At 36.4% G+C, this 19,170-nt stretch overlaps 1 protein-coding gene across 2 annotated transcripts in view; it reads right to left on the reverse strand.

The window, feature by feature from the left end:
• The window catches only part of SNTG2 (syntrophin gamma 2), a 222,053-nt gene that overhangs the window by 48,256 nt on the left and 154,627 nt on the right, over positions 1–19,170 (reverse strand). For both annotated transcript variants that reach the window (XM_085574568.1, XM_021551123.3), the window contains exons 10-12: positions 16,941–17,070; positions 9,292–9,330; positions 347–463 (exon numbers count right to left, since the gene is read on the reverse strand). In XM_085574568.1, coding sequence (XP_085430694.1) covers positions 347–463; positions 9,292–9,330; positions 16,941–17,070 — 286 coding nt within the window. The remainder of the gene's footprint in view (positions 1–346; positions 464–9,291; positions 9,331–16,940; positions 17,071–19,170) is intronic.

Here is a 19,170-nt window from a genome sequence, read left to right on the forward strand (position 1 = left end):
GGGCCAGCAGAAAAACTGGGAGACCGACCACCTTCTGAGCAAAACTGTAAGCAAGATGTATAATTGAAATTTCATGCTAAGTCCACACTTTATTGTTTTATGATTTAAGGCAAAGGTTTTCTAGAGAAAAAAGAAAGAATTAAGTATTACCATGTGGTAATTTATGGGTATTTTTTTAAACAGTTTAGAATTCTACAGCTCATTTCCATTTCACCCTTCCAAAAATAATTTTTAGAAAAATAGTAGATAAGGCACTTGTGAAACAGAATTCTATTTATGAGGTATAGATATAACAAACAGGTTTCCATTTACAATGAAACAGATGAAAAAATATCAATTTTTTTACCGGTGGAGTGCTGAAAATGTAGAAGGATGATCCCTTCAGGGCCAGAAACTTGAATTTGTAGAGCTGAGATGAATCAGTTCCTTCAAGTCTCTCATTTACCCATCCCATATGTATGACCTGTAAAAGAAAATAATTGAAAATTAAAGTTCACTTTCTCAGTGGATCATGAGTGGTTTTAGTAGCATGGATGCATGATCTACTTCACATCTGCCTTACAACCACATACAGTATAGTGTCAGCATGTCAGAAGTTCTTGAAGAGACTTGTAGTACAGGTAGTCTAAATCATATCTGAAATAATCCCTGTTTTAAAAGCCACCTATGCAGGTCAAAGCAGACTCTCATTTGAGCCAGCAGGAAAATCTACTTGTACCGAAGTAGTACAGCAGTTTATAAAAACCATAATACCTTATCTATAGCAGTGTCAAAATTTGGAGATACTGATTTCTATTACACATACCTCTAAAGAAATACCTCTAAACAAATCATAGATTTATCTGAAATCAAATAGCTTTCACCAGGCTAACATTTGCAACTGTTAGAGTCTTTGTCACACTTGCTGTCTTTCAGAGTTTATGCATTTTCATATACGCTTTATCACATGCATGTTTTCAAAGAATTAGGTATCAAATCCAATAGTTACACAATGTTAGCAGTGTTGCAGTGCATGCCTTTATTTTCCAGATAAATTAATGCTAAGAAAAAATGAAATGAAGTAAAATTGCATGTTTCCTTTTTGAGGTAAATACAAATTTATAAAAGAATGCCATAAATAAGAATGCCTTAGTGTAGTAGCAGAATATCATGAATGTCTTTACTGGAAAATAACAAAGCATAAACTTTCCAGGCTCCATTTTGCATACTTTAAGAGGAATATATTGCTCTTGAAACAGGTACTTAAATCTGGAGTGAAGCACCAATCTGAATGTGCAAGTATTGCTGAGCAGCTTGCTCATTTTCAACTAAGGCTGCACTTACAGACAGTAATGAGTTACAAGGGGAAGAAATGCCAAAGCACTAGCTAATAGTATGGATGAATTTTCATACCTATATTATGAAAACCTCACAAATTGTTTTCTAAATGTTGGCATTTAATGTATCAATTATGTCTTTTGTCAATCACTTTATCAATGAATAAATAATAAATCAGCATGTTGAGCCAGAGAATCCTTCTCCATACTGTTCTACTGAGCTCCAGCACTAACATTTTAAGGAGATCTAAGAAACAGCAAAATAAATACAGTAGCCCTTCCAGTTCTTGATTTGCTATTCTGTAAATTGAATAACTCTCACCAAAACATTGTTTCTGTAGTAGTCAGCAAAAGCATTGAAACAGAATTTTCAGACACCTCATTACATAAAAAAAATACTATATTATTGTTGCTATTCTACTACAATGCTATTATATATTCAATTTATCGGGGTCTTAATATCAAATAACACAGACAAAAAGAATGATATCCAATATAGTGTTAGGGTTTTTTACTTTCTACGTATCTTTCTTATTGACTAGTTTATTTAATGTTCTTTTAGATTTCAGAAATGGAGAAAGAATTATTATTCAGTTCAAAAAAATCTGTATGGAACAAAAGTAAACAAGTGTTGGTACTTAATTACAAGCTGTCTGTGGTTTATAGGGTTTCTGAGATTTTAATTTGATCTTAGTACATAGTTGGGAATGTCAGTCTGGAGTAAAAAATATTCTGTTTTGTGATTGAAATCTGCCATTTGAAGTTTTCAGGAGTGTTCATAAGGCATTATACTACAAACTGTCTCTTCTCAGCACTGCTTTTACTACTGTTTGAAAATTACCCATACATCATTGATATATTATTAAGTTCCTAACATGCTCTAATACACTTTCCAAAATTTCCTGTAAGAAGAAAATGAGCAATGGCACTCATTACAAGGAGATAAAACAAGTCACTAACAAAATGTAATCCAATCATAGCAGATAAATGAATGTTCTTATTTGCACTTATTGTTTTCCTGCAGCAATAAAGCATCTAGATGCTGCAATGACTGGAAATTTAATATGTTAAATTTAATAAAGTAGTCAGTACATTTTGTATATAGTAGTTTTAGTTAAATACTTATGAAAAGTAAATAATGCAAAACACTCAGGAGGGAATTGAAGAAAGAAAATCAAGTATATGTCTATGTATGACACATCAGAACAGACAGATACACTTATGTAATTAAAGTGGGATAAGAATCTACGAGACATGCCAGACTGACCTGCAAATTAAGAACCAGTGTCATACCATGAGGCAAAATGGTATGACATAAATTACTGTTTTCCATTGTACATCAGTTGCATTCAATTATGTCTGAATGGCTACTATTCAAAATGAAATATTCTAGAGAGCAAAGTATAAAGGAACTTAGAAATTATGACACAAGTGTTCTTTGTGCTTTAGTTCAAGAAGGAAATTTATAACTCCAAGCTGGGCACAGATTGAGCATCACAAATTGCAACATATCCACACTATGCTGAAGGGAACTATGAAGATATTTATGTACCTGAATTCACGTGTCTTCCCAGGCATTGTCTGCCTGGACAAAATTTAGACTACAAATCCTTTTGGATAGCAGTAATAGTTTCTACTTTTTGTGTGCTTGTTTTAACAGGAGGCTGATAAATTGAACCTGATGTCTCTCTCTCATCTTTATTCATTACAGCCTTCTTGTTCAGGTTAGGATCCAAAGCACAAAACTCTCTACTGAAGACAGCTAGCACCAGTAAGTTGCCTTACTGGTTATGCATTCTTATATTATAGCAGATCAGAAGCACTATTTCTGCAGCAGGAACTAAACAAACTAAAGAAGAATGGAAAACTCGCATCCTTCACAACTTTTTTTTTATTATATGTCTGCTTTGTATTTTAGTAATATTACAATAATAACAACAAGTGGAAAAATAAAGAAGAAACAATTTCAAACTATAGCTGTTTATCTCATAGAGCATATATACCTCACAGCACTGCATATCAGCTGACTAGGGGTTATAAAGTTCAGTGTTTTTAAGTGGTCCTTCTTCTGTTAAAGTTTTTTCAGTTGAGGATCTGAAGTGCCAGAAAACGTATCTGAAGGCAAAAAATCAAGGCAATTTCATTAGGGAATAAAAGCTTCCTACCAAGTAAATAAAGTCAAAAAAACAAAGATCTCAATTCTATCTCTATGTGGTCTCTTTATGCTTAGTCCTGCTCCCTTTCTACAGGTTTAATTTGTAAAATTGTAGTCTTCAAGAACCTAACTTTTGCAGACTAACCAGTAGGAGAAAGTAATTTTGTTGCTATGTGCTATATATTTAGAAACATTTTTCTCTTTTCTGAGAAAAAAAAAAAGAGAGAAAGAGAAAGGAAGAAAAAAATGGTCTTCAAGAGTAGGTACAGAGTTTCTTATATGCTGCAGGATGAAGCCAGACAAACATGTTCATGGCACACCTGCAGCAGTAGTTTGCTATAAAGAACAATGAAAAAAACCCTTCATATTTGAAACATTTCTTATTTATAATTATGATTTTATAATTATCAAATATAGAGTAGAAAAGTGGCTTCTGAAAAACTTAGTACCCTGTCCTCTCAAAAATGCAGTAGCCCTGATTTCTAAAAAATGCTTCCTTAATGTTCTCAGGACCTCTGGTACAGTGGAGTCTTCCTATTTTCTCTCAATAATCTGTTCTAGCACTTTATTTTTCATGTCAAGCATGAATCAGTCTCACTGTAATAATGATTAAAGACTTTTTTTTGCCCTCTCCAATAAAGCCTCAAATGATTTTCACTTTAGAGTGGAAGAATTAAAAACACTCAGTTCACAAATGGAGCAAAAATCCATAAACAAGGATATGTAGCTCATGTGGCATCGTTCTTTGCTGCTTTTCATGTGTTATTCTCTCAGCAAAATGTTATCATTATTGAATATTTCTTTCATACTTCTGTATTTCTTTTAACCTCACCACAGAGGCCGCAGAAAACCTGTGCTCAATACCTTTTCAGAAACACAGTGCAAAAAATCAGAGGCAGTATTCCTGCCAAGAACACTTAGCATGTTGTGCAGTAGCTGGTTGAGGTACAGCCCACAGTGCCTGCCTTTCTCAAAAGCCACCGAGCAGACATGGCTGTTCTGGCACGCAGGTGAGCAGCCAGCCTGGCCTGATGTTAAACTGACAGGGCAACAGCGTGGCAAACTGCTGGACATCGCTCACGATGCGGAGGGAGGAGTTGGCTGGAAGCTGAAGCCAACAAGGGGGCAAACATCAATAAGGAGGTAAACCAGAAGGTGAAATACACTAAAACAAAGTGAATAGTGGGTGAAGAATGCCAAAAGATAACGAAAAAGGGGACTGATTCACAGACAGATGTGGTGGTATCACAGATTAAGGCTCATATAACCAAATGAGCATGTAAAATTCAGAAAAAATGAGGGCAAGTGGAGAAGCAGTAAAGTGTTGATGAATTCCTTACTGCAAGGGGAAAAAGGGTGGAGAAAAGAATATTAGGTAAACCAAAGGCATGCAAGTTTTTCAGGTCTCTGTTGGTCAACCCTGTACCTAATTACAGCATGCTGATAATAAATAAATTGATATGGTAATTATAAACCATAATAATAAACCATAGTAATAAGTCCTAAAAATGAACCTGTTGTTTTCCATAATATCTCTATCTGACTGGCTTCTGCAGATAGGGTCATCTCTGAATTCTAGTAAAACAATGGTGGATGATATTTTCTAAAATAATTTATGCCCCCTAGATAAACATCAAATATTTTGCAATAACAACCTCTTCATTTTTGCCCAGTCTTTTACGTATACTTAATTTTTTTTGCATATATGCAGTTTCTTAATTGGCTTCAATCCTGCTTTTCAGACTCACTCTTCAATAAGGCAAGATCATTCATATGTTTAACTGGTGTTTTAAAGCATAATGTCTGCAAAATTAGTAGGCTTACTTTTGTTAATGCGCCATAAAGGCAGTATTCAAGGGAACTGGATCCATGTCACCTCTTTAGCACTTGTAGTCAATAAGACAGTTTTGAAAATGAGCCATCTATACCTAATATTGGATTATCCAACAAAATCTGTACAACCAAATCCATATAATATTTGTTTAAAATATTTTAATGTCAGAAATTGTCAAAAAACCTTGCTGGAATCAAGATATGTTGCAGCAACCTCCTGTCACACATCCACAGGATATGTTACATGTTCACAAGAGAAAATCATCAGATTGGTTGTCATGATTTGTTATTGAAAAATCCTTCAGTGCAGTCATTTTTCATCTTTCTGCTCCACACAGGTATTTTGTTTATTTATTTATTCTTTACAGGGATTAAATTGAGTCGTATCTAACTGCCCAACTTCTATGTTATTCAATTAGCAACCATAATGTTTGCACTTTCCTAATGTTTAGATATGTCATTTGGCAGACACAAATCACCTGAAATAATAATGATAAAAGTTTAGGTCTTAAAAACATAAAATTTATCCAGCAAAAAAACAAAAAAACCATTGCAAGTACTTTTATCTGTACAGAGAGAGAATTGGCTAATTTACTTTTCTAAAAATAAAAATCAATCCAGCAGTATGTATTTTTTGAAAATTGAGTCCCAAATCTAACAAAGAATCAAGTGCTTTCAAATCTCTACAATATTATAATAAATTATATCAAGCAAAAACTAAAGTTATGATGCTTAGATGCTGTGTGTTTTATCATTGACACAGGTTACATGGAAACTTAGAACCAGAGCTTCAGTAGTGCTACTTATTTAATACCATTCAAATTTGTGTAATCCCTGAATATTTCTTAACAACTTGTATTCCTTCACTTGGAGTAACTATCATGACATGTCCTGGTATAGTTAGAAATCACCAAATAATTTCCACAAATAATCTGGGATTTTAGTTTTGGTGGAAATAATTTCCAATAGGCAGTTTAAATGCAAACACCCTACTTTGGTGGGAAAAAGGAATTTAAAAGTGTGGAAATACCCAGACCAATTAATTTCATGACCTGGTACTATCTATTTTAACAATATAAACATATAAATAATAACTACAACTTCTACTACCTTGCCTAATGCCTCTAACTTTGGGTCATAGACACAGGGAAAAGGAATAGAAACAGAGAATAATAGAATATTCTAAGTTTGAAGGGATCCACAAGGATCATCAAAGTCTAAATTATGGCCCTGCACAGGCTAAGAATCACACCGTGTTTGTTTGACATAGTTTGGCAAAGAGACCCATAAGTAAAGCTGGTTTAGACCCAAGAACCAATATCTTAGTCCTTTCCCTCCTTCTTTATTCAAATGAACAGAATTCATTATGTTCTGGCGATTCAGTTTGCAATAAAACCAGTCAGAGGCAATATAAAAGGCAAAGAAGAAAACCAGGTTTAGCAAAATAATTTTTTACATTCTTCATAACCCTGAATCCTAGTTTTTTAATGGCCTGTGAAAAACAGAATCTGAATGAAACCTATCCACATCCAACCTTTTCCCTTTATGAATGATTAAGTTGGACTCTAAAAGCAGTGAAGAAAACTCACTGCAGGCAACACAGTAATGAAACTCTAAGGACCTGTTTAATTCTTCAGGAATGTCCATACTCAAAAGGAAAGATAAATTTGCAGCTATCACCAATTTTACTTCAAGGCAGTTCTTCAAGTGACCTTCAGTCTCTTAAGGTTATCCTTTCTTTAAATTTTAAATTATTTGCCTTAATAAAAGCTATTCAGGTCTGTACAAATATTATGTAATTGACACTAATAGGCTCCATTAATCTAGGCAAGAAAAAGTCCTCTTCTACTTTCAGTTATCATTGTCAAGTTTTATATGATGCCTTTGTGATATGTACACCTGAGAATTCACATTCTGATTGCTTTTAAAGCAAATTTCCACAGGACATATAACATCTGAGTTGTTCACAATTGCTCCTTTAATATTTTCATGTTTTCTAGTTTTGTTTATTTGATCTGCCCACAGTCATTATAAACTTTTTTTTTAATCACTTTTTGGCAGAAAACAATCCAATGTTTGTTGTTGTCAGTTGTACCTTAAATTTTCAACTTCTGAAATTAAGTTTCTAATTGTCCTTCTTTTCATACCTGGAATGGAAAAAGTGAGATAGATTTATACTGCCTAACTTTAGGCACCAACTAAAGTAGGTAGGCTGATGCAAGTCAAAATTAGCAAAAGTGACTCCTCTAAAGGATGATTTAAGGCACTGATACCAAGTTTCACATTTGAACAGCTCTCTGAAACAGAATACATTTCTGCACTGATTATTTGGGAGGTTTATGGAGTCTAGCCTGTTAATTTAGGAAATCAAATTATGTATCTAGTGATATGTATTTAGCTGTATATACAAAATATACAGCTATATACATATCAAAGTGTTTTGAAAATGCAGGGAGATTATACCTTCCTTTTCTCAACTGAACTCATTATGTGGGCCCAAACTGATAAGGAAAAAACTTTGAATAGTTACTAAAGCACTGTAGCAGCCAGAGACCCTGCAAGGCCTCCCTGGCAGTCACTTGCCTAAGATAAGAAATGCCTAGTCATGATGGCTGGACAAAAAAGCCCCTTTTCCGCCTCAGACTCTCATTATCCCTCTGTAAGACCATAGGTCATGTTCTCCTCGACCCTGGCTATTGGACAATTTCCTAAAACCTCTGTACCCTATATAAACCCCTATTTCTGCCTAGTTTGGCAGAAGAGCTGTCACTGAAACCCGTCACAGGAGCTGCCAATAAAGACACCGCTGTGGAACCTCACACAGCCTTCTCCTCTCTCTCTCTGCATCTGCCAAGGCACTGAGCAAGCAAAGAGCTGAAATCACTGAAGAGCTGAATTCACCAAAGAGCTGATCTCACTTAAGAGCTGAGCTGCTTGCTAAGACTGCCCGTGGCTGGGAGCCTGCCTGGGACAGCAATGTGATCTTCAACTAGATCACATTGCTCAGAGCTCCACTGACTTGACCTTGAATGTTTCCAGGGTTGGGGCATTCACTACCTCTCTGAGCAAGCTTTGCCAGTGTTTTACTACTCTTAATGTAAGAAAAACTTCTTTTTATGGCTAAGCTACCACAACACTCTTTTGGTTTAAAAGTAGTACCTCTTGTCCTATCACAATATGTTCTGCTAAAAGTTTGCCCCAGACATTCTTATAGGCCCCCTTTAGACACTGACAGGCTGCAATAAGGTCACTCTGGAGCCTTCCTTTCTCCAGGCTGAACAGCCCCAGCTCCCCCAGTCTCTCATCATAGGAGTGGTGTTCCATCACTCTGACTATCTTTGTGGCCCTCCTCATGATCTATTAGGGCTGGTCCATGCCCTTCTTATTTTGGGAGCCCCAGGGCTGGATGCAGAGGTAGAGGGGTCTCACAAGAGCAGAGTAGAGGGGAAGAATCACCTGCCCTGACCTGCTGACCACTCTACACAGGGCACAGTTGACTTTCTGCTCCCTAAGTCCTCCCTGCCCTTCAGGTGACTTATCACAACTTCTAGGAGGCTCTGTTCCTTGATCTTCCCAGACACATGGATGAGGCTGACAGGCTGGTAGTTCCTAGGATCCTCCTTTCTATCTGTTTTAAAAGTGGATGCAATGTTTCCTTTCTGCTTCTCAGCAGGGGCTTCACCTGACTTCTGTGACTTTCAAATATCATGGAGAAGGGCTTGGCAACTACATCAGCCAATTCTCTTAGGACTCTGGGATGCATCTCTTTGGGTCCCATAAACTGTTCACGTTCCTGAAGTGGTCACAAGTCTGATTTTTACTTACAGTGGGAGAGACTTTGCTCTCCCATCACTGATCTTGCAGTGCATCCACTAGACTAGATCAGTTAAAAAACTAACTAGATGTGTATATGCAAACTGTACAAATTTTTCAACAATGTAATCACACAAATTAAAAAAAAAATGGATAATACAATTGAAATCTTACCTGGTCAGAGGGAGAACAGCATTTATTTGCCATTTTCATCTATGAAAGAGAGAGGGAAGACACATAGAGTTTTTAATATGCTGAGGAGTTTCTGTGATGGAATTAGCATTGATTGACTTAGTTATTGAATATTATATAAATACTTCCAAATCACATTTGTAAGAAATTTTATCATTCAGTACTTAAATACTAGATTTTTATTATTATAGTGAATTTGCAAAACCAAGGACTTGAAACACAAAAGATTTTAATGAGTTTTCCTTAAATAGCTCTTAAAGATTTGCATTTATGAATTTAATTTTGCCAGTATGAGTGAAAATACTATGCTGTACTGTAGACATCTCAGGTATCATATCAGTTAAACAATTGCTTAAGCAGATTCTTAAATGTTGTCAGTAATTCAGTCCTTGTGACCATAGAATATGATGTATTTAAAGATAAAATGAAAATTGCATGGGCTTTCCTGTTAGTTTGGTCTTCAAGGCAAAGCTTTTCTCTTTGTTTAGATAATGAAGAGTTTTGATAATTTTGATTTTTCTCTGGCAGTCATAGTTTGCACATATGAGTGGTGGACAAATACTGACACAAATAGTACACAAATACTTCTTGAAAGTGTAACATTTTTTTAAAGTGCAATTTTACTAAGTGTAGATAAGAATTTAGAAAAAAAATATATTTGAGTTTAAAACCAGACTTCCCTACATGCTAGGAGTAAACTGAAAACTGTCCTAGAATTGACGAGTACTTCCAAAGGACCTTGTTTTTCAAAAATCTTGTTTTATTAGAAGTGAAAAGCTTGTGATGGAAGACCAAAACCCTACACCTGTGAACAGGGAAAACTACAATTGCCATAGGAAAGGAACAGAAGAATTCCAGGGCTATTGCTTGTATCCTGGACACACCAGATATGTAAGATGAAATCTGTGGATGTAACTCAGTTAATATGATGGTGATGCCATCGAATGCTGTGGTGGGTTGTCTCTGGACAGTAGCTGAACACCTGCATAGCTCCTCACTCCCTTCTCCCTTCCAGCAGGAAGGGTGAGAGAATAGGAAAAGCAAAAGCAAGAAAGCTTCTGAGTCAAGATGAACAGAGTTTAAGTGAAAGAAACAAGGAAAGTTCAAATTACATAAATGGGAACACTCTCTGCCTCCCACAAGCAGGCTCCAAGCAACAGCCATCTTGGAACAGCCATCTCCCACACTGCCTTTTTCCACTATGTCATTTCAATTGCTGAGCACAATGGTGTGGAACATCTCTTCGCCCACTTTCAGTCAGCTAACCTATCCATGTCTCTTCTTAATTCCTTGTTCCATCTTCTGCTGAGGTGGGTGGGGTGTGTCAGTGTGAGAAAAAGTCAAAGCCTTCATCCTGTGAAAGCACTGTTCAGCACCAATCCAACCATCTGTGTGTTATTAACACTGTTCTAGCCACAAATACAAAACACGGCACCTGCTGCTATGAAGAAAGCTACCCCATCCCAGTCACACCCAGTGTACCTGTATGGGCTAACAGACTTTGTGTTATGGTAACGACACAGGCCTCAAGATGTGCCAGGATTTACACACACACACACTCTTGCACCTAACAGATGACAATAACAAGTCCTTGTCCTCCTTAGGACAAAAGGCGGTCTTGACTGTATGGACAGAGAGTGGTAGCAATGCTCAGGGCTATAGGAGCTCTCTAGTCAGTCCTAACCCATCATGGGCTATCAGGGTCTCTTCTCCCTCACACATTCACTTTTGCAGCCCTTTGGAATTGAATTCTGCAGTCAAATGGTGCAGGTGTGCTGGTGGGTCAGACAGCTGGGGATCTGAGGTTGAGGTGGCCAAGCTGCTGGGAGCCTGGGGCATCTGCCAGGCCTGGCTGTGTGCTGGGAGACCCTGCCAGGCTCTTGAAGCCCTACCAGCTCCCAGCCACCTGCAGGAGGAGCAGGGGCTACCACAACAGTGGCGGGTCACAGCCTGCAGGGCCGGCACCCACAGCTTAGCACAGCAGGGAGCACCCACGAGCAGGGAACTGAAGTTTGGCTGCTGACTGGACAGAGGGTCCCCAGCAAGGGTCTGGCAGGTCAAGCACACAGGTGTGCCTTCCTCAGCCTGGCACAACCGCAGGGCTGCACTGTGCCGGAGCTGGCCTGAAGCACTGCCTGCGAGAAGAGGTGGCTGAGCTTCTTGGTGCCTGCAGGGCCCATCAGTAACAAACCAGCTGGAACTCAAGAACCTCACTCTGTAACTTGGTTAAAACAAATTGATGAAATGACCAGTGTTGCAGAAGGAAACAGTCACCAGTCTGATTTGGTGGTGGGCTTAATCCTGCTAGAAGTGTTGTGCAGGACATAATGAAAAGTTACCTGGGATACTTCAATGTCAGTAGAAATGATGATACACCCTGCCCATAACCAAGTCCAGCCATTCTCCTGTGCCTCAGACACAAACACATACACAAACTACAGCAAAGCCATGTTAAACACAGAGAAAATATAATTTCCTTTAAAGTGTCCAAAACCATATTCAATAATTAGATCACTAAAGCACAAACCAGAGCAAGTAAATGGGTTTAGGTGTGCCTGGAAAAAAGTGTGTCAGATTGGCTATGAAGGCTTTCTGTACCAAGCAGGTAGAATATTTTGAAGAGCACCCTGATAACCAGCTCAACTTCCCATTGGTAAGGGATAACAGGGAAGAATGCTTTGGACTCCACAGTTGTTCCCTGCACAGGCAACTCATTCCCTATTCAAAGCAGGATGGCTGCAGCCCTGATGTTGCTGTGTGGAGAGGAGAAAGATCTGCTTCTATATCATATTACATTCCACTGTCACGGGGCTGAGAAGTACAAGCTCTTCACCCAGCACCCCATGTGCCCTTCACACATCTCCAGAGCTGGTGCAGACAGGCAGGAATACAAATGGGGTACATTTACCTTGCTGGCACTGCAGGAGCTCTCAGCACTGCAGTATAGAAATGCGAGCTGGACACAGCAGGGGAGCTAAAACAAAAAACCTGGGTCTGCAAAGACTGCAGGCTACTTGGAAAAGGAACTATTAAGCAAATTGTAATTCCTGCTCTATTCTAAATGGTCAGGAAATAAAATTATTCAGAACTATTAATACAGGTTTCCTGCTCTATTCTAAATGGTCAGGAAATAAAATTATTCAGAACTATTAATACAGGTCAGAACTAATACAGGTCAGGAACTAAAATTATTCAGAACTATTTACCTAAATCTAAATGCCTCCCAGGCTGGGATTTATTTAACATATAATATACCTTTATTCTCTTTCAAGAAAACAGTGAAGGATCTTAACAGGCCCCTATTTTTTTCCTAGCTGTATTATCACATAGTATCCTATGTGACTGCTTATTGTTTGGCCAAGTTTAGGGGTTGTGGGTCTTATCCTTCCTGAATTCCCTTTACAACTTCTACAGTTTGAACTGTGCTACTTTCAAACTGGAAAATTTGCATTTAAAAAAACAAAAAAGCAGCAGTGAAGAAATATTATGCATTCTCACCCTGGGAATAGAACTGTTTGTATAATCACTGAGGCAGTCGAATTTGTATACTGCTTCCTACACACAAGGATTTTGTTTCCATCTACATGTACCCCACAATCTGCTGTGTAAAGAAAGCAAGACCTTCTCAGTTTTCTTTTTTTTTTTTTTTAATGTATGTTTCAAGCTCATATTTCATAAGTATCTTCCTATTACAACAGACATTTCACACAATTGCAATACAAAATATCCCTAGATACGTGCTTACATGAAGAAATAAAAGAGAAGGTTTACAGACTATGACATGTACAATTAAAAAAGATATCATGGGCATAAATATGATCTGGATTAATAACCCTACTTTAATAGTTGTTCTCTGACCTGTTTATGACCTACTCATTTATTTACAATTTTTTTAAATAACACCATTAGAATTTACTGTAAAAAAACCACAAAACCTTGAGAAAATTTTATATATACGAAACAAATCTCTATAATGTAAATGAACTGACAGCATTGTCTTTAGTTACTTCTACTGATTATGACTAAAGTTATGCTCAGTGCTATATTTCAAAGACAATAATTAAGATCCATGAAAAACCTATCTATCTTATAGCTGTCAATCTGAATAGTGAAAAAGAGAGAAATATAAATTATCCCAAAGACCTTTCTCCTAAAAAGTCATAGCCATTACAGCACTGTCGCTTCAGCCTACAAAGAACCCTTCAGCTGAAGAAATTAAGGAGCAGTGAGAAGCACAGGAAGATTAATTCATTTCCTGTGCTTCTTGTTTCATCATGGAAGATTCAATGCCAGTTTCTGTTACCCTTCTTCCCTCAGTTTTTCAACTGCACCTCCTTCTGCAAAAAAAGAACTGTATGATGTACAAAGAAATAAATCTGAGGTACTGATTCACCTGTATTTATTTCTGCCAAGGATAAATGTAAAAAGCTTTGAGAATACAGAAAATGAGGGTTGAATCACAAAGGAAGATGACAGAGTAGTTTCATGCTGGTAGAAAAGTATGCTGGTGAGAAAACAGAATACGTACAGAGAGATGAATAATTTGGGGCAAGAGTCCTCAGAAATGCATTTGGCTTGTAAAGCTGACTGTAGCTACATGAAGAGATTTTCTGAGCTAAACATACAAAGCATGTATCAGCAATGAGGGTTGAAATGACACTTTACATTTTTCTCCACATTGCAGCATTCCCTGTGTTCCTCTGTCATCTAAGATTTAAGTCCAGGCTGGTACCAGAATCATTATTTCTCATCTACCAAGTAACACTCTTTAAATATGTACAGGGGCAACACTCCTGTGCAGTGACAACTCCTCACATCTCCACTGCTGAAAGATGACTCCTCCTATGCACTTGATCCCCAGAGAGCTTGACTTTGTATAGAAGTTAGATGTTTCAGTAGTACTTCAAAAGAGTAGTCTGACATTAGCAGAAGTGTCACATTGTGGCAGAGCTATTTTTGCACTACCTACACTAGGACTGTCTCCTAGCATCAGCAGGAGATCTGACAAAGAGCTGTTGAACATGACTTTATTAGGGTAAAATAAAAAAATGAAGTATATTAAGGTAAAGTGATACAGGAAAGACTGGGTGCACTCTACAAAAACAATTAATCCCTATTAGGAGCTCTTTAGGAACTAAAATTCTAAAAGAAATTATTCAAATTATCATGCAAATATGTAGGACAAAAAAATGTATGTAAGAGTAACACAAATAGTCACAGTTTAAGTAAGAATGACTAAGGTGCGAGACAAGTTGTTAAAGTCATGAAAACAAGCACCAGCAAAACAAAATGTAAAAATGTCTGGAAGTAAAACATTAATAATGGTAAGTATTACTTAAAAACCTAGTAATAGCTCAGGTAAGGGTGCTGACATTATGCCAACAGTGTTAGCAAAAAAGTCCAGTGACCATGTATCTAGTAATTAATTTCCATACTGAGATGATGGTGTGGGACAGAATAGGAAATCAATATTTTTACTATTTGGAGAAGCAACTGAATTTCAAGTTAGCAAGTACTCATAAAAATAACCCATAACCAGATAAACAATTGAAACAATTTCTGAATGAGTAGTGATTATCTTTGGTCCTGGAGAATAAGTAGACTCTACAAAAGCTATGAAGGAACTACAGATTCATTCCTCAGTGTCAGTGTCAGAGGTATGATAAGGAAATAAGAATATTTTGAAATTATAGGACTGAGGTAATAAAAAAGATTCCAAATGGGCTTCCAAGAAGCCTGATTCAAAGCCCCCATCCTAGGGACTGTGGAGGGTGGTTTGTGTTTTCTGGCTGCTCAGAGGCAGAGAGTTGTCCAGCCTTACGCTATACTCCAGCCTCTCAATCCCCATTGTAACAACAGTTTGCAACAAAAGGAATTCTTACTGATTACTGCATCTCCCTTTCTGATGATCAGTAATTAAATAAATGCTCTGGTTTGACTTTCCAGTTGTACCACAGGCTGCACACCTGACAAAACCTGTAAAGCTACTGCCCAAGCAAAAAAGTTTACATGCTTCTCATACGAGCTGCATAGAGTTTACTTTATAACTCACTAAGAACACAGAACATGGATATTCATCATGACTGTTGCTTTTCTGTCCCTTCCTGGGAACAGCCAGTTGTATGAACAACAGGTGGACAACTTTGTTGACAGAATTTACTAGTAATAGATAGTGGAGAAGACTAAGAAAGTACTCAGTTTATAATAAAATATTGCTGCTGACAGGTCACAGCGCAGTGAAGATAGTGTGTCAGGACCAGTAATTACTGTACATAGTCCTTTGAAAAAAAACTGACTAGCACTCTATGACTAACAAAAGCTGCCTGCATTTATTTTTATTCTTATTCACTCATATCCTTGTGGCTTTTATTCAGTGAATTTCTCTAGAAAGAAAAAAAAAGGCTTAATAACTGTGAATTGGAATGGCTCTAGAAATATTACCACACACTTTCTTAGAATTATTACATAATAATACCCTGTACATTATGTGAGTCACTAAATAGAATTTAAAAAGAATGCATCATAAGCAAAAACGACTGATTTTGCCAAAGAGGTTCCTTAAGCAATTGAATATTTTAAAATATTTGATGGAATAAATGAACTATTATGATCAAATGTGATTCATGTAGTTTTTGGAGACTAGGAAAACAAATTAAATTTTAAGTCTGTTTTAACCAACAGACTTAAATATTTATGTTGAAATCTAATACAAATTCTACACAATATTACCTGGAGACCTAAGCAACAGTTCATTTAGAGTACAAAATACAAATAAATGTCAGGCTACTTAATCATAATTTATGAAAGAAGTTAACAAACTCTGCCCATGCAGAGAAAGAAAATTGCACAAGCAATTCTTTCAGGGCCAGCTGTGATATTGTATTTTCACCACTGAATTTTATCATTCCTTAAAGACAAATTTACTTTCCAAATTGTACATTATTGAGTTCCCTATTTAACTTCATGGTTAATTCCATAACTATCAATGTTTTTAGCTGCTCTTTGATGGAATGATAAATGTCCAAATAGTAATTTTCTGTTTCTCTGGGGATTAGTTAATACTTCTGCTTGCAAAGTCAATTGTTACTTATTAATTTACAGGAATAACTTAAAATAGCATTAGCATCTTTATACTTCTAGGAAGTAAGATGGAATAATGTGACCTTAAATAAATCAACTCTTAGAAAACTTAGAGATGTAAAATTAATGTCTCCAGTAAGTCTCAGTAAATACTCACTAGCTACAGAATATTCCCATGCTTGTTTCAAAATCAAAAAATGCTAATTTCAAGCACAGTTTAACTACAAAAATGTGCAAATGAAATATTTTTTCACATCTAAAGTTCTGTGAAATCACCAGTATTGATACATATTTTGCCCTAAAAATCTTTAAAATTATAAACATAAGCTGATTTTCTACTGGTTTCTGTTCTATGCTAACACTGCAAGCCCTGAAAACGTCTTGATACTTTGCATCAGGCAACTTCTCCCTATTTTGTCCTTTCTCCTTTTCCTCCCCATGCATAAGCATTTTATATATTGTACTTAAAAGTTGAATTGTTTTTTACCCTTTGAAAACTAGAAATAACTTCACAATAGCATAAACAAGAAAATATGTGGAAAGTAACATACATTTTGAAGTGTCAAATCACTGATGTTAGTTGACATTGCTCTCAGCCAGTCAGCACTCTCCTGGGCTGTATAAAACTGAAGTATCCCAGTACTAACTCCATCGAGTGCCAGCACTTCAAATGCATTAGATCTGCAGTAAGAAGAAATATATCCGTAAAGGAAGATGTGTCAGTTTTCTGATACTGCCCAATATTTATCAATGTTCAAGTGATTTTTATGCCTTCTGACAAGTTTTTGAGTGCTTAATTTACCAATCAATAGAAAGGCAACAAAACCAAGGATAATAGGGCAGTACCAAGACTAACAGATACAATAAGTACTTTGTCTGTACCAATATATACCTGTGCTGTTGACCATTTACTTCTACTGTGTATACATATTATGTTCATAATACTTGAACTTAAGGTAGTGTATTCAGGAAATATGCATTGGGTCTTTTTGAAAAAAAATAGAGCTTTTTTAAACCAAAATGCCAGTTTTGGTTTCATTTACTAGAAATGTATGAAGATTCAAACCACTGTCTTCTGTAGCTTTCAGTTCTTGGATTTCTAAACTTTTTTTATGTAGAATTCAAAGCAATGCTTACTTCAAGCACTTTTATGTCATAGGAATTTGAAAAATGTTTTTAGAAGTTTCTTCAAAAAATTTCCTTAAATAGTCTTCTCAAAACAGCATTGGCAAAGGCTAATGTGCAACTGCATTTTATTAACTTTTAAGGCAACTTTTATGTGTTTATAGCAATTTTATTCTGCAAATGCCAATGCTTTCTTTTCCTCACTATCTGCGGCAAGTTGGGCACTGCGTACATACCTTTGAAATCCCCTGCATCTGAATGCTGGTGGGATATGCTTTTTTTATCTCTTAATATTTTCCAAAAAGAACCACAAAACTCATTAAGTAGTGGCATGAAAGTACACTGGTATAAATTTTTAAAAAGTGACACACAATAGTTGCAGTAACTAAACTTCAGAAAGATAACCAGATTATTTAAATGCCTATGATTGACAGGATAGTTATATACTATTAATATAATAGTTATATAATATTGTGAAAGATGTTTGTTTTGTGTATAATATGGAGAATATCACCACTACCTTCTACATTTGTAAATGAAATATCTATACTTATGTGTTATATTACCCCATTTCTGGTACCAACCTAGAAGAAAGCTAACAACTGAATCAGAATACTGCTCTGTGAAGTTGCTGAGTCTTCCTGGGGTTCTCTGATCTAAGGTGAAGTCCTCTACTGCTTAATTGATGAAATATGTCAACATTCAAAATGACTTATAGTGGTTAATGGGCAGTTATTCACTCCTGACATAGTGAAAAACTTATTAACCTGACCTTTTGTAATTTGTAGGGAGTTTGGTGGTGAACATGAATACTGATCTCTATATACTTGCTGGAAAAGATAATATCAACAACCCATCATACACAATAAATAAGACAATGTATCTGATTTTTAAAGGAGTTGTAAAGCATTATATCTGCTGTTTGCAGAAATTAACATGCTTGGCCTGAAGACTTAGATATGTACCAGCCAATTGTCCATTTTTCTTTCATGATTGAATAATCATGGGAAATACTAAAACTTGATGGCAGTGGCACAATTCTGTGTCACTTTCATTTCAGTAATCTCTTTTGCCTCTTCATAAAGAAAGAAAATATAAAAAAAAAATCCTTTTATTGCCTTCAAGTAAACTGAGTAAAATAATCACCTCCCAAACATATTGTTCTTTTTACTTAAGGTTCTGACAAAGATCCCAACAGTGCTGTAATGAAATGACTTATGTTATGATCTCTTAGCATCCCACTGAGATATGTCAGAATCTGTCAGCCCTTATGCATTGATACACACTGGTGTCTGGAAACAGACTTAATTTAATGCTGTGAGGAGAAGCCATTCACAATGCCCAGCTTAGATATCCCATTCAAATATCAAAGCTAAGATGCTAGGATCCTTACAAAGCAAGAGGGCTGTCCAGAACATTTAGGAAAGCAAAGCAATAGCATGTGCTCTCCATGAACCACAGGGTGGTTCTACATTAATTCAGCTTCTGCAGACACACAAAGACCTGAATGCCTTATCCCAGTGGCACAAAGTTACCTAAAGGCTGATGAAAGATCACATAAGGGAACTCCTCTATTAACAATTCATGCAACCAAAACAGGCAATCAAAATCTAAAAAACCAAATTTTATTATAAAAATTACTGAATATTTTATCAT

The sequence above is a fragment of the Lonchura striata genome, chromosome 3, assembly GCF_050655825.1.
Source record: "Lonchura striata isolate lonStrDom1 chromosome 3, ASM5065582v1, whole genome shotgun sequence".
NCBI lineage: Eukaryota > Metazoa > Chordata > Aves > Passeriformes > Estrildidae > Lonchura > Lonchura striata.